This window comes from Brienomyrus brachyistius, chromosome 10 (genome assembly GCF_023856365.1).
Source record: "Brienomyrus brachyistius isolate T26 chromosome 10, BBRACH_0.4, whole genome shotgun sequence".
In the NCBI taxonomy this organism is placed as follows: domain Eukaryota; kingdom Metazoa; phylum Chordata; class Actinopteri; order Osteoglossiformes; family Mormyridae; genus Brienomyrus; species Brienomyrus brachyistius.
Window position 1 is genome coordinate 17,402,182 of NC_064542.1, and position 12,149 is coordinate 17,414,330.

The following is a 12,149-nucleotide window of genomic DNA, read 5'->3' on the forward strand; positions in this document are numbered from 1 at the left end:
TCTTTCTGTGACCAAGTCTATTTTTTTGCTGAACGGGGAGATATATAGGAATAGATCAGATTCTCAATTTAATCTCTGAATCGCTCATGTCTGTATTGTTCTGTCAGTGGTCATTTCTGTCATGGCTGTTCCAAGCAGTCAGATACCTGGACTAATCACTTAGATAGCGGAGAGTCTATTCTAATATTAGCCCAATTCCTGCTTGTTGTTACTCTCATGTAGAAATCCTAACAGTATGAGATACACGCATAGATTCTGCTGTATTGTGCAATTGCATTGATGAGCAGTGAATGAAAAGGCCTGGACTCTTACAAGCATTACATTTTAATTAGGTGTAACACATTAGAAAATGCTACAATTCTTAATCATGCTGGGCCAAATCAGTCATATGTTTTCAGACCCAATTACCGTTCACTGGAGCTACTAACACAGAAAGACAAAAGGGGAAGGAGACTGAAAATATGTGCTGCCTGAATCTTCGTCTTTGGCATTCAGTTAAAGTAAAGCTGCAGCCTTGCCACATATTGGATAAACGGTGGAAATGAAACAGCTTGAAGGTGAAACACGGCAGTGCTTAATCAGTGTGAATGTGCAGAAGACCAGGCCAGGGATGCAAAGCAGGCAGAATCCAATGAGTAATGCATTAGCTACAGGGCAAAGGTGCACAGCCAAGCTGCCCTCTTATGATGCAACATTTGATTCATGTATAATCACTTCCTCCCATTCTGATCCTCTTTTCTTGTAAAAACGCTACACAGCATATGTAGATACCATGATTCATGTTGATTAATTAACCTCCATCCAGTGTCCCTTGATGAGAGTCACAATGCAGGCCAAAGAATTAGCTGATGATAAGCTCTGCTATGCTGAAGGACATGTCTGCCAGCTAAGGCATGCCTCTGCTTTAGTTGTTGTTTTCTGTTATTTCACAACATAAACACTATAGAAATATTATGACATAATTTGAGAGCATACTAAATAAAGACAGATGATACACTGGACCTACAACTGAGAGAATCTTAGTCTCATTGATCTACAGTGGACTGATTCTGAAACGTATCTATTGTCTGTTCATTTTTCTCATGCAAATATTGTTGGATAACAACGTTTATATGTGTGTACTATTGTCACGAACAGCTCGTACGATCCTCGTGTGTGCCACGCCCCCTGATTGTCCACGTGTGCTTCCCTGATTGTACCCAGCTGTACCCTGTTGTCTTGTCTATTTCAGTCCCCGTCTTGCCTCAGTTCAGTGTCCGTCATTGATGTTAGTAGATGTCCTTCCCTTACCTTGAATAAACCCCTAGTTTGCCCCGTATTCTGCCCGCCTGCTTTCTGCCCGAGCGATTCCCCGCTCCCCAGCGATCGTAACAACTATGGTCTCAAAGGTTTCCTTTCACATTTTTCAGTCAGAAGTTCTCACAGACTACCTCATTGGTTCTTATTGGCATTACCTCACGAAGAAATTAAATACAAAGTAGGTTAGACTTCATAAGAATCTAAGTCAGCCATTAAACAAATTTTCATTCCTTGTACATTTTAGACCACCCAGAACCATATAATGTCTTATGGATATTATGATAGGCAGTGTGGGAGAAATATCAGTAAGTGCTAAGAAAGGGAAGTAATGCATTTAGCCAAAAACCCCTTTACACAGATACTCAGCGGCTGGCTTAGTAGGCACACCCGCTTGTCCATGCAGACAGCCTGCTCTTACAGACAGCCAATTTATACACACAGCATGTAGACAAGTTTATCAGGTGCTAGTATCGGGGAGCTAAACCTTAGAAAGATACATGATCCCAGAATGTAGTGCTAGAAGGACAAGGGGGTCCTACCTGGTTCTTGGTAGTGATATCCAAAAAACTGGCCACCGGGTATATATCTGTACATCATACAACAACAAGACAGACCGCTTACCCTTCTGGGTCACGTGGGGTCCAGAGTAGTGGCGGCTTCTCTAAGACTACAGGTGAAACAATGTTTCACCAAGAAAAAATAATCTTCATGACAATCAATTTTTATTGGTGTGAAACCACAAAATGCTCATTAAAATAAGGCGCATCTCCTAATTTCAGCTCCACAACGGTATACAGCTCTGGTCAAAAACGTGAAACAGCGCCACCCCCAACCGCTGTTTATCCATCCATCCATTAGTTTCAATGTAAATCATCTCAGACCCCGGCGGCTGGTGGATTTTCCAGGTTCAATGGACTCTTATGGAAAATAAGTCCCACCCGTGAAACAAGTGACTGCCTACAGTGATAGGGTAGTTGTCCACTTCAATATGACTGACACAACACTGTGGCCAATCACTGCCAATCGTGTACTGAGCACCTGACCTTGAGTGTTAGCGCAGTTTGAAAGCTTCATAAATAACAAATGCATTACATTTCGTTTATGAAATCTTCATCTTTCAAGCTATGTTTTTTTCTGTGAATTAGAGGGATTTGTGACTTTAGGTGTTTTGTGTCATTGATCAACCCCGGGGATCTCCAACTTACATCAGGAAGACCACGCTTCCCGGGATTATTTGATCCACCTTTCTCCGTTTAAACAAGCTGTCAGCTTGCGGTTTCCCGCTGCTATATCGGGTTGCCCAGTTTCTCCGGTTTCAGTGCAGCGACCTACCGCAAGCTGTTGCAGGTTATTTCCAATTGAGGGCTACTACTTTAGCCATGGGATCTTGCACCCCGATGCAAGATCTTCTAAAGTTTTTTTTTCTGAGTTCGTGCGGTTTCCGATTTCTGCCTCTGAGTTTTCTGTGTTCTACCTTATGGACGCTGAGTTTCTGTTCATCCCCAATTGATGCCCGACGTGAATCGCCTGACTCCCACCCGTACCCTGACCACGATATTTGCCAAGCCCCAAGATCGACAATCGCCCGACCGCAGCCTGGCCCACGACAACGATCCTGCCAGCATCTTGGGTTTTGGTGTTCTATGTTCTCCGTTATTACGACCTGGACAACGAGCTGCCTTTTTCGTAATTAAGAGTTTCTTCGCATCTGATTCCGCGACAGCGTCCTCTTTTTCCCTACAAAACCCTCACAGTTCAGTCTATTTGAGAGTTGCTTTATTATTCATAATAAGTGCTTGTTCACAAAATGAATGGAGCAGCCTATAATGTAAGGCGGCTTATCGTTGGGGAAATACGGTAGCTACCTTTTTGTCTGTGATTTCCATAGCTGCTCGTTAACTCCTCTGTGAGATGGATCCACTCACCAAACTTCCTTATGAGGAGAAATTACGTGTGAAGGCAGAGGGAAGACCAAGACACCTCTATTTTGTAGTGATTTAACACTATGAGGGTAGAGCAGTTGAAAGAAGGTGTGAGGCAGCAAAGGAAAATGGTAGGTTGGATCTTTTTCTGTATTAAAAGTTTAGGCTCTGTATTGTTTTGTAATATTAGGGTTAATGTGTGTGTCCTTGTGATTGATGTACGGCTTTGTCAGCTTCATGTTTAACAAAAGTATGCAAGCATCCAAAAAACGAACAAAGAAGGAAAAACAGCAACCAAAATAAACCCCATAATATAGTAACATCCTTATATAACCTCGTATCATGTCTTGTACCTTGAATTGGGGAGTGGGGTAAGTGTGTGTTTGCTTATATATGTGTGTGTAATATAATAATGCAGTCAATGCAATCCTGTGTGTCGTGTATATATAACCTCACTGTCTGTAAAGCCTCATGAATGAACATCAAGCTGTCCGGGGGTGCAGGGCAAGGTGTGGAGTTTGTTTTGCGGCCGTACCGGTGATGGAGGGTGGCTTGTTTCACCAAAAATTTTGACCAGGAGCCGCCACTGGTCCAGAGCCTATCCCGGAAGCTATGAACTGAATTGAGAATCGCTTTGAAATTCCAGTTTAAGTCAGGAATTTGAATTGAATTTGAATTATGGTTGAAAACAGGATGCAGAACTGCATCTTGAATTGCAAACTTGAATTTAAAAAAGTAGAATTAAAATTAAATTTAATTAAAATAAGTTTATATACATACAGTGGTGCTAGAAAGTTTGTGAACCCTTTATATTACAGAATATAAATTATGCTGTATTCTATTTAACTTTTTAATATCAATATTCATTTTGTCTTTGCTTTTTGCACATACTTAGAAATAAGTAAAAGCACAAAAACCGAAAAGAATCAAAGATCATGCATTACTATAAAATATTGGCAATTAATTCAGCTGTATCTCTGAATTATTTTATGCAGAGTGTGGCTCTCTGGATTAAGTCTCCCAATAGCCAACAGACTAAATATATCACAGTAGAACCCCAGAACAAGGCCTTTAACCCTGAAAAATACCCCATGTGTGCAAAACATGTTGACCCCCAGTCTAACCCCAACTGAGTGTTTTACTCTCACGTATATATGTTTAGCTATCTTATAGGACCTCATACCACCTACAGATGCCGGTAAGGGCATTGTAATTGAAAGCAACATTTCTCAAAAAACACAAACAGCACTGATCACAAGAAAACATTTTATTTAATATTTACAGTATTTACTTTTTCCTTTGTGTCTACAAAGAAAAACGTCATGCATGGCATTTTTTTCTAATGGCTACAAAGTTATCATCCACTAATTTGTAAGAAAACACAGGTCCTGAATTAAGAGTATAGGTCTACAAATGCTTCAGTGTCATTTCTCATATTTACAAGGCAATTGCAATGATGTGGCAGCTGAGCTGTACTTATGTATTCTGGATGATCAGTTACGAAATCATTTTAAGAAGAGTGGTTTCATCAATTGATTAAAAAAATACATTTTTGCTTCATTTCCAAACAGTGTCGCTCTTAGCACACCAGTTTAATAACTTTAATGGGTTTGGAACAGAAGCAGGAGACTCATAATTAAACATAATTAATTATAATTCCCTAAATCTGAGACGTCACCGGTGTAATAACATGTACAAGTAGCAGCATTATTCACAAACACATAAACATATTGAATTTTTGTAACATAATAATATTGTCACTCTAACGAATTTTGTTGGCAAATTAAAAGAAATATCTTAATACGGGTCAAGCTCCTGGGCAGCATGTGATTCAATGCATTATGACCTGGAAGGTCATTGATTAAAATCCCATGGTCAGTCGAGTGAGTTTACTTCTGGGCCCTTGTAGAAGACCCTAAACCTCAACTGCTCCAGGCACATGGCTGACCAACTGTACATCAGTTTGGATATAATCATCTGCTATACAAATACATACTAACTAGTACTTAATTCATATTGATATGCTTGGAATGTCTTTAAAATACTGAACACTATTATAGACAGCTAAAATAATCTGAAATCCTTCTAAAGATGTCTAATTAATCCTCTATCTACAGGAGACTCTGAATAGAAAAATGGATATAATGTCTCTGCTTTTCCTGATAATGGTAGGTGCTCCTTTACTCTTAGAGAATGTCTCAGTTGCAATCAGCTTCAGAAAGCAGTAGTACGAGAAGTGCAGGTGCCATTGCGATAGGCCATGTCAGAAGCCAAGCAGTCTTTCCGAACGTCCTGCACGTCACAGGTGACTTGCCTTTTGACGCTGACGGCACAGTAGTCCACCTGCTCCCCATCGAGCCCGTTACCCAGCCAACGGAAGCACACAATACGCTGGAAGGAACGGCGAAAGTTGTCAGAGACGAAGCCGTACAAGATCGGATTGGCACCACTATTGGCATAGCTGAGGATAACAAGGAGCTGCGTTACCATAGGGTCAGGCGGCTGGCAGAATACAGTGATCAGTTGCACCACGTAGAATGGCATCCAACAGACCATGAACACAGCCACCACCAGGAGAACCATACGCGTGATCTTCTTTTCCGAGCGACGCCGTTGTAGCCAACCAGCCTTCAGGCCGACTGCCCTCATACGTGCCACCATGAGACAGTAGCAAAGACATATGGCTATTACTGGTAGAAGGAACCCCAATAGGAAGGTATAGATCACGAAAGCTCCCGACCAGGAGGAAGCCGGCCATAGAAAATTGCAGTCAACGCCACCATCTTGTGAGGGAACAGTGTCAGCAAAGACTATGATGGGCAGGATGACCACCAGTGAGAGGCCCCACACACACACATTGATGGCCTTGGCCACTGTGGGCCGGCGGTAGCGGGCTGCCTTGATGGGGTGCACCACGGCAATGTAGCGATCCACACTAAGCACGGTCAGGCAGAAGACGCTGGTGAACATGTTGATGCCGTCTACACTGAGGACCAGGCGGCACATGAGTGAGCCAAAAGGCCAGCTGTGCACGGCGGCAGATGTGGCCAGGAAGGGCACGCTCAGCATGAAGAGCTCGTCAGCGATGGCCAGGTTCAGGATGTAGATGTTAGTTGCCGTCTTCATCTTAGCGTACTTCAGGATTACATAAATTACCATAGCGTTGCCCGTGACTCCCAAACAGAACACCAAAGCATAGATCGATGGGATAATGATCTTGCTGACATCATGCACTTGACTGACACTCCCATCTGAAGACAAGTTCAGCAGCCCCGTGGGATCAAGCACTATTTGTGTTTCATTATCTATTGACATTGCTGCTTATGCTGCGGTTGTTCTGGTATAAATGCAAAGTAACATCCAATGGTATCCTGGGTCATAGTTAGCACTGTCAATATGTTTACCGACAGAATACCTGAGATGCAACCATGGAAGAGGAGCTTTCTTGACAGTGTCACAGGAGTCTTTTTTTATCAAGTCGGTATACTTGTCAGTTGAAAAATTCTTTCTTATTGAAAAACATGAAAAATAACATTCATTCTCTGCATGAATTTACTGACTTTCATACAATTTTTTTCGTATAATTTACTCTGCTGTCCTTTGCATCATTTGTACTGTCTTCTGCTCAGAAGATCTTGAGGTCTTGACATCAGGTATGTGCAGTGAAGAACCTGCAGGCAATAAAAATCTGCAAAAAGTACACAAAAATTATATATATATATATATATATATATATGTATGTATATATATGTATGTATGTATAATTATATATTAAAAAATCAGCAACTTACCACACCCATCATTCTCATTTTCCGTTGTGACGCTGCAGCCCATTCATCCACAGCATTGATTTCATGTCATAGATGTCACCATAGTTGAATCACCCTTTGCCACCTGTCTAACTACCCCTCAACACCCATGCTCTGGATGGGTTGCCGTTGGGACAGGGTCATATCACACTACACATGATGCTGGTTTGTCTTCAGCTGCTACACAGCATCATCCAAAGCAAGAACCTAACAAGACAAGACTTCAGATCAAAGGTCTATCTGAATAGGATGAAAGTGGAATTGGTAGCCAGGTAAAACTGTCGAGAGTTCATCTCTCCTAGGAGCATCCCCCGAGTCTTGTGATGTTTCCTGGTTTCCCAAAGACATTCAGCAAACATCATGCATATCCTAAAGGTCCCACTGGCCATACACATTGCACAAATTAGTCTGAACTGAATGAATAATGACAGAGCCAGATGACAACATGTAGATAATGAATGGAGATACATGGCTGTCGTGAGAGAGCCAATTCTGCACATTCCTCCTGCCTAAATGAAACACTGCTGTGGCCCAGTTCCATGCATTGCCTTTGACTGCAGAGCTCACACGCTCATGGAGAGTGAACAGCTGACATCTATTGAAAACAGATGCCTGGGTTCCCAGATTTAAACATTTAGGTCAGAGGTCTACTTCTGAATACTGAAGCAGTGTTAAAGGTTTGTATAGTATGATTAATAAAGTTCCTGTGATGGGCTGGCCCCCCATCCTGGGTTATTCCCTGCCTCGTGCTCATAGTTTCCGGGATAGGCTCCGCACCCCCCGTGACCCAGAAGGATTCCAGGATTCTCCAGAACTCTTTGGGTCATTAGAGTCATTAGAGCTCTGTGCTCATTGCTCTGTCAACATTGCTGCTGAATAACAGATATCAAGACATATTAAGGAATGCAGCATGCATCTTATGGCTGAATACCTAGTCATGCAAACATAACTTTTCAATATGTTGAGGTTCGACAACATCGTTACACCACTAACTTAGAATGTGCTTCTCTTGGTGAAAAGCATTGATTAGGGGACCGTCCTCACTGCACTATAATCTAAATCTTCAGTGATTGTGCCATTCCTTAGCATTAACGTTATAATAGTTCAGTATTATGCAAGTGTCTGCAGCAACTCAAATGTAACTCGAACTCCAAAGCATGACATACTATGCTATGCTAACACTTTACTTGAGGGGGCTCTTATGCATTAATTAACCACAAACTAAGTCTTAATTAGCACTGAACATTAATGAGTGACCAATCTTATATCTCAACCAGATATGTTTGATACTATATCTGTTAAATATATAAACCTTTGTGAACTATTCTCGCAAATACTGAAGGAACAAGTAATGAATAACACAAATGAAAGAGCTCATGTTTGCTTATCATTAATGAATGAATTAATGAATAGTTACTAGATTTGTTCATGATTTTTATTTCAGTAGTAACTGAGTTACTACTAAGTATCTGTGCCCCCTCAAAGTGCTACCCTATGTTAAATTAAGCAACAGTAAGTTTCTAAAATTATGGGTTTAAAGGTAGTTAGGTAGGTCTCTACCGTTACAATAATGAATTCTTAAATAATAAATATGTCTATAAATAATCTAAGGGGAAATGTAATGTGGGTCAGTGTAGCAGGGCCCATGTTCGCTGTCATGTGACTCTGTCTGAAACATCTCCAGAAAAGGAACTAACAGTTTATCTGACTAAGCCTCGGCCAACATAGCTCTCAGTTCTCAGACTCTGAGAACCTCTTCATCCAACTTCACCCCCCCGGAGACTTTCACTGTCAGATATCTCTGCCTAGAACTCACTGCTCACCCACCTCTCCTCCAAGATATTCTCTATAGCAAGCATTTACTCACTACAGTACAACGGAGCAGGCAGCAACGGCCAGCTCCAAAGGGGACATTGCAGGCGGTCGCAGGGTTTGCGTCTGTGTGTTTCTCTATATGTGTGTGCCGACGTGTGAACATTAGTCAGCTGCTGCAGAACATCTGACAACTTCACAAAAAAAAACACCCTGGGAGTGTGAAGAAGATGATTTATCTGGATTTTCATCAACTCCCTACTTTCTCTCACCTTGCCTGAGAAATGTAGGCTGAGATTTTCATCTTGCACTTTTCCCTGCAGTATTAAAGGACATAATATACTGTAGTTAAGTGACACACTGCACAGCATGTTCAAAGCAGTCAGTTGTAGTACATAGGTACACTTCACTAATACAATCACACATACTGTTTGTTGAGTGCTGCACCCCCAAATACTTTTATTGTTTGGGCCTTTTCTTGTTACCTTTGCTGAATAATAATGGAAAGTCCTGTAAAAGATTTTGACTGTCATCTGCCAGTATATAAATTCTGGACAAAGTATGGGACTGTTCACCTGGATATCACATATGCCTATGAAAGCAACATTTACCAAACACATGCTTTCGAAAATACTACGACACACTACGTACTATATGAATTTATTTATGAATATTGTGTGTATATCCTCATGTATTCGCTGAACACTGAAAAACACATTTAAAAAAATGAAAAATGACTTGTTATGAATGAAGTGAAATCTCCAGTGCTCTACAGGAAGGTGAGAGAAAGGGAGAGGGTGTATTTCACCATATGTGGACAACATGCACTACGTTTCAAACCAAATTACCGGCAGGTAAATTTACCCACTACATTTATATCCTCCTCCTTCTCAGCAAAGTCAGATTTGTTATCACGTGATACTGAATGTTATTTTCAAAATGAGAGAAAGAGAGGTCTTACCGCTTTTTCCATCCAGGTGGGTGAGCCAGGTGAGGACCAAAGCTGAGGCTATTCAGACAGAACACTCTTCATATCTGTGTTAGCGTTACTGTAAATGATAAGTTTAAAAAGACAAAGACGATGTCTAATCCGTTCCAAGCAGATCCTAAGCCATCCACAGTAGCCAGGCTCTGCTGCGTTCTATCTCTCTCTCTCTTTCCCACTCTCTTTCTCTCTCCCTCCCTCTCTCCCTCTGACTTGCTGTCACTGTTCCCTCTGTCCCTGTCTCTAAGTGTACCGCTTCAGTACTAAGGTTCTTGCATGCAGCAGAAACCTGCCTGCTCTGCCCTCTGCTGTAGCTTCATTTGAACATTGCCTGCATGCCGACCCCTGCCAGGTCCAGGGAGAACCCTGGACCACCCAGCAGTGCCTCACCTCCAGAGGTACATGGGCTGCTCGCTCTCGAATCTGGGCACCCTCCTAGGAGTGTTATGAAACCAATGTGCAACATTTGTACAGAACTAAGAAAGTGACTTTAGTCTATGTTGGCATGATAGCATCATGCAGTTGCTGCAGATGTCGGCTGCACTTTCATGATGTGAGGCTTCCACCACATCCCATCGGTCCTCTATTGGATTGAGATCTGGAGACTGTGGAGGCCATTTGGGTACAGTGAACTCATTTTTATGTTCAAGAAACCAGTCTGAGATTATATCAGCTTTGGGACATGGTGTGCTATCTTGCTGAAAGTAGCCATTAGAAGCCGGCTGAACTGTGGTCATAATGGGCAAGACATGGTCATCAACAATACTCAGGTAAGCTGTGACATTTAAAAGATGCTCATTTAGTACTAAAGGGTCCAAAATGTGCCAGGAAAATATTCCCCCACACCATTACACCACCAGCAACAGCCTGAATTGTTGATTCAAGTCAGGTTATTTATGCCAAATTCTGACCCTACATCTGAATGTCACAGCAAAAATCAAGACTTATCTCATCAGGCAACACTTTTTCCTACCATCCATTGTCCATTTTTTGTGAGCCTGTGCCCACTGCAGCCTCAGTTTCCTATCCTTAGCTGAGAGCTGTGCCACCTAGTGTGGTCTTGTTCTCGAAGCAAATAGCGCATTTGCTTTGAGGTTTGACATGATGCTCTTCTGCATACCTTGGTTGTTATTTGAGTTACTGTTGCTTTTCTATCAGCTTGAACCAGTCTGACCATTCTTTTCTGACCTTTGCCATCAAAAAGGCAATAATAACTCTGTAAACCTTTCAGATGGTTATGTGTGAAAATCCCAGTAGACATTCCATGTCCCTAGAGGGATGGAGCTGTGGGTAGTTACCGAAATAACGAGATTGTGAGTACAAGCAGCTGAAATGAGTTTCCTCCGCAGGGTGGCTGGGCTCTCCCTTAGAGATAGGGTGAGGAGCTCAGTCATTCGGTAGAGACTCAGAGTAGAGCCTCTGCTCCTCCTCATTGAGAGGAGCCAGGTGAGGTGGCTCGGGCATCTGATTAGGATGCCTCCTGGACGCCTCCCTGGTGAGGTGTTCCGGGCATGTCCCACTGGGAAGATGGCCCCGGGGAAGACCCTGGACACGCTGGAGGGACTATGTCTCTCGACTGGCCTGGGAACGCCTCCGGATTTCCTTGGAGGAGCTGGATAAAGTGGCCGGGGAGAGGGAAGTCTGGGTTTCCCTGCTGAGACTGCTGCCCCCATGACCCGACCTCAGATAAGCGGTAGATAATGGATGGAGGCTGAATCAATCAACAGCACCAACTAGTATTATTAAATTAAATGTCTAAAATTCAGTTGTACTTAATAATACATATAAATTCCAATCTGCTTTCCAATAAGTCCACAACACTGAAACTGTTTGACATTTAAGGTTGTAAATGATGTAAATTTGCTAGTGAGACAGTGAGATTTGTGAGTAATGAGTGTAATACAGAATCTGACCAGTGAAAACAGCTACAGCTTAGTTCTTGTGAAACACAGATATCAGAACATGAAAGTGGTTTGACACAGGATGGAATACAATCATAGTGTCGCGATAATCAGGCAGCAGTGCCTGCCTGGTTCGTAACTAACTATTTTGTATTATACAACTGTGGAATGACGTGTCAAGCACAAACTGGCAGCTCTTAACAACTGCTAGACAATTAGTTCAAGGAAATACCATGAAACAGAAGGTTTGCGATCAGTATCGGCATCTTAAAAGACAGTGATCTTGAATTTCAAGATGAAGTGCTTTAAATTAATTCGTTTCCTTTATTAGTTTTCATGGGTGTGGGATAGATAGACTAAAGAAGTAGACGAGGACCGGGTTGAGAAACAGATTGGGTGCCTTTTGAGGCCAGCAATCAGA

At 42.1% G+C, this 12,149-nt stretch overlaps 1 protein-coding gene across 2 annotated transcripts; it reads right to left on the minus strand.

The window, feature by feature from the left end:
• Positions 1-4,512: 4,512 nt before the first annotated feature.
• On the minus strand, positions 4,513-10,050 carry sstr1b (somatostatin receptor 1b). Of its 2 annotated transcripts, XM_049028929.1 has the most exons (4): positions 9,804-10,050; positions 9,115-9,159; positions 7,013-7,237; positions 4,513-6,909 (listed from the first exon to the last, which is right to left on the minus strand). In XM_049028929.1, the coding sequence occupies exon 4, from the start codon at positions 6,534-6,536 to the stop codon at positions 5,436-5,438; it is 1,101 nt and encodes a 366-aa protein (XP_048884886.1). In that variant the 5' UTR covers positions 6,537-6,909; positions 7,013-7,237; positions 9,115-9,159; positions 9,804-10,050; the 3' UTR covers positions 4,513-5,435. The 2 variants fall into 2 exon arrangements, with proteins under 2 accessions (XP_048884886.1, XP_048884887.1); XM_049028930.1 differs by lacking the exon at positions 9,115-9,159.
• Positions 10,051-12,149: the final 2,099 nt, after the last annotated feature.

Excerpts from the sequence above, each read along its gene's own strand:
- sstr1b (XM_049028930.1), bottom strand. The coding sequence starts at position 6,536 with ATGTCAATAGATAATGAAACACAAATAGTGCTTGATCCCACGGGGCTG.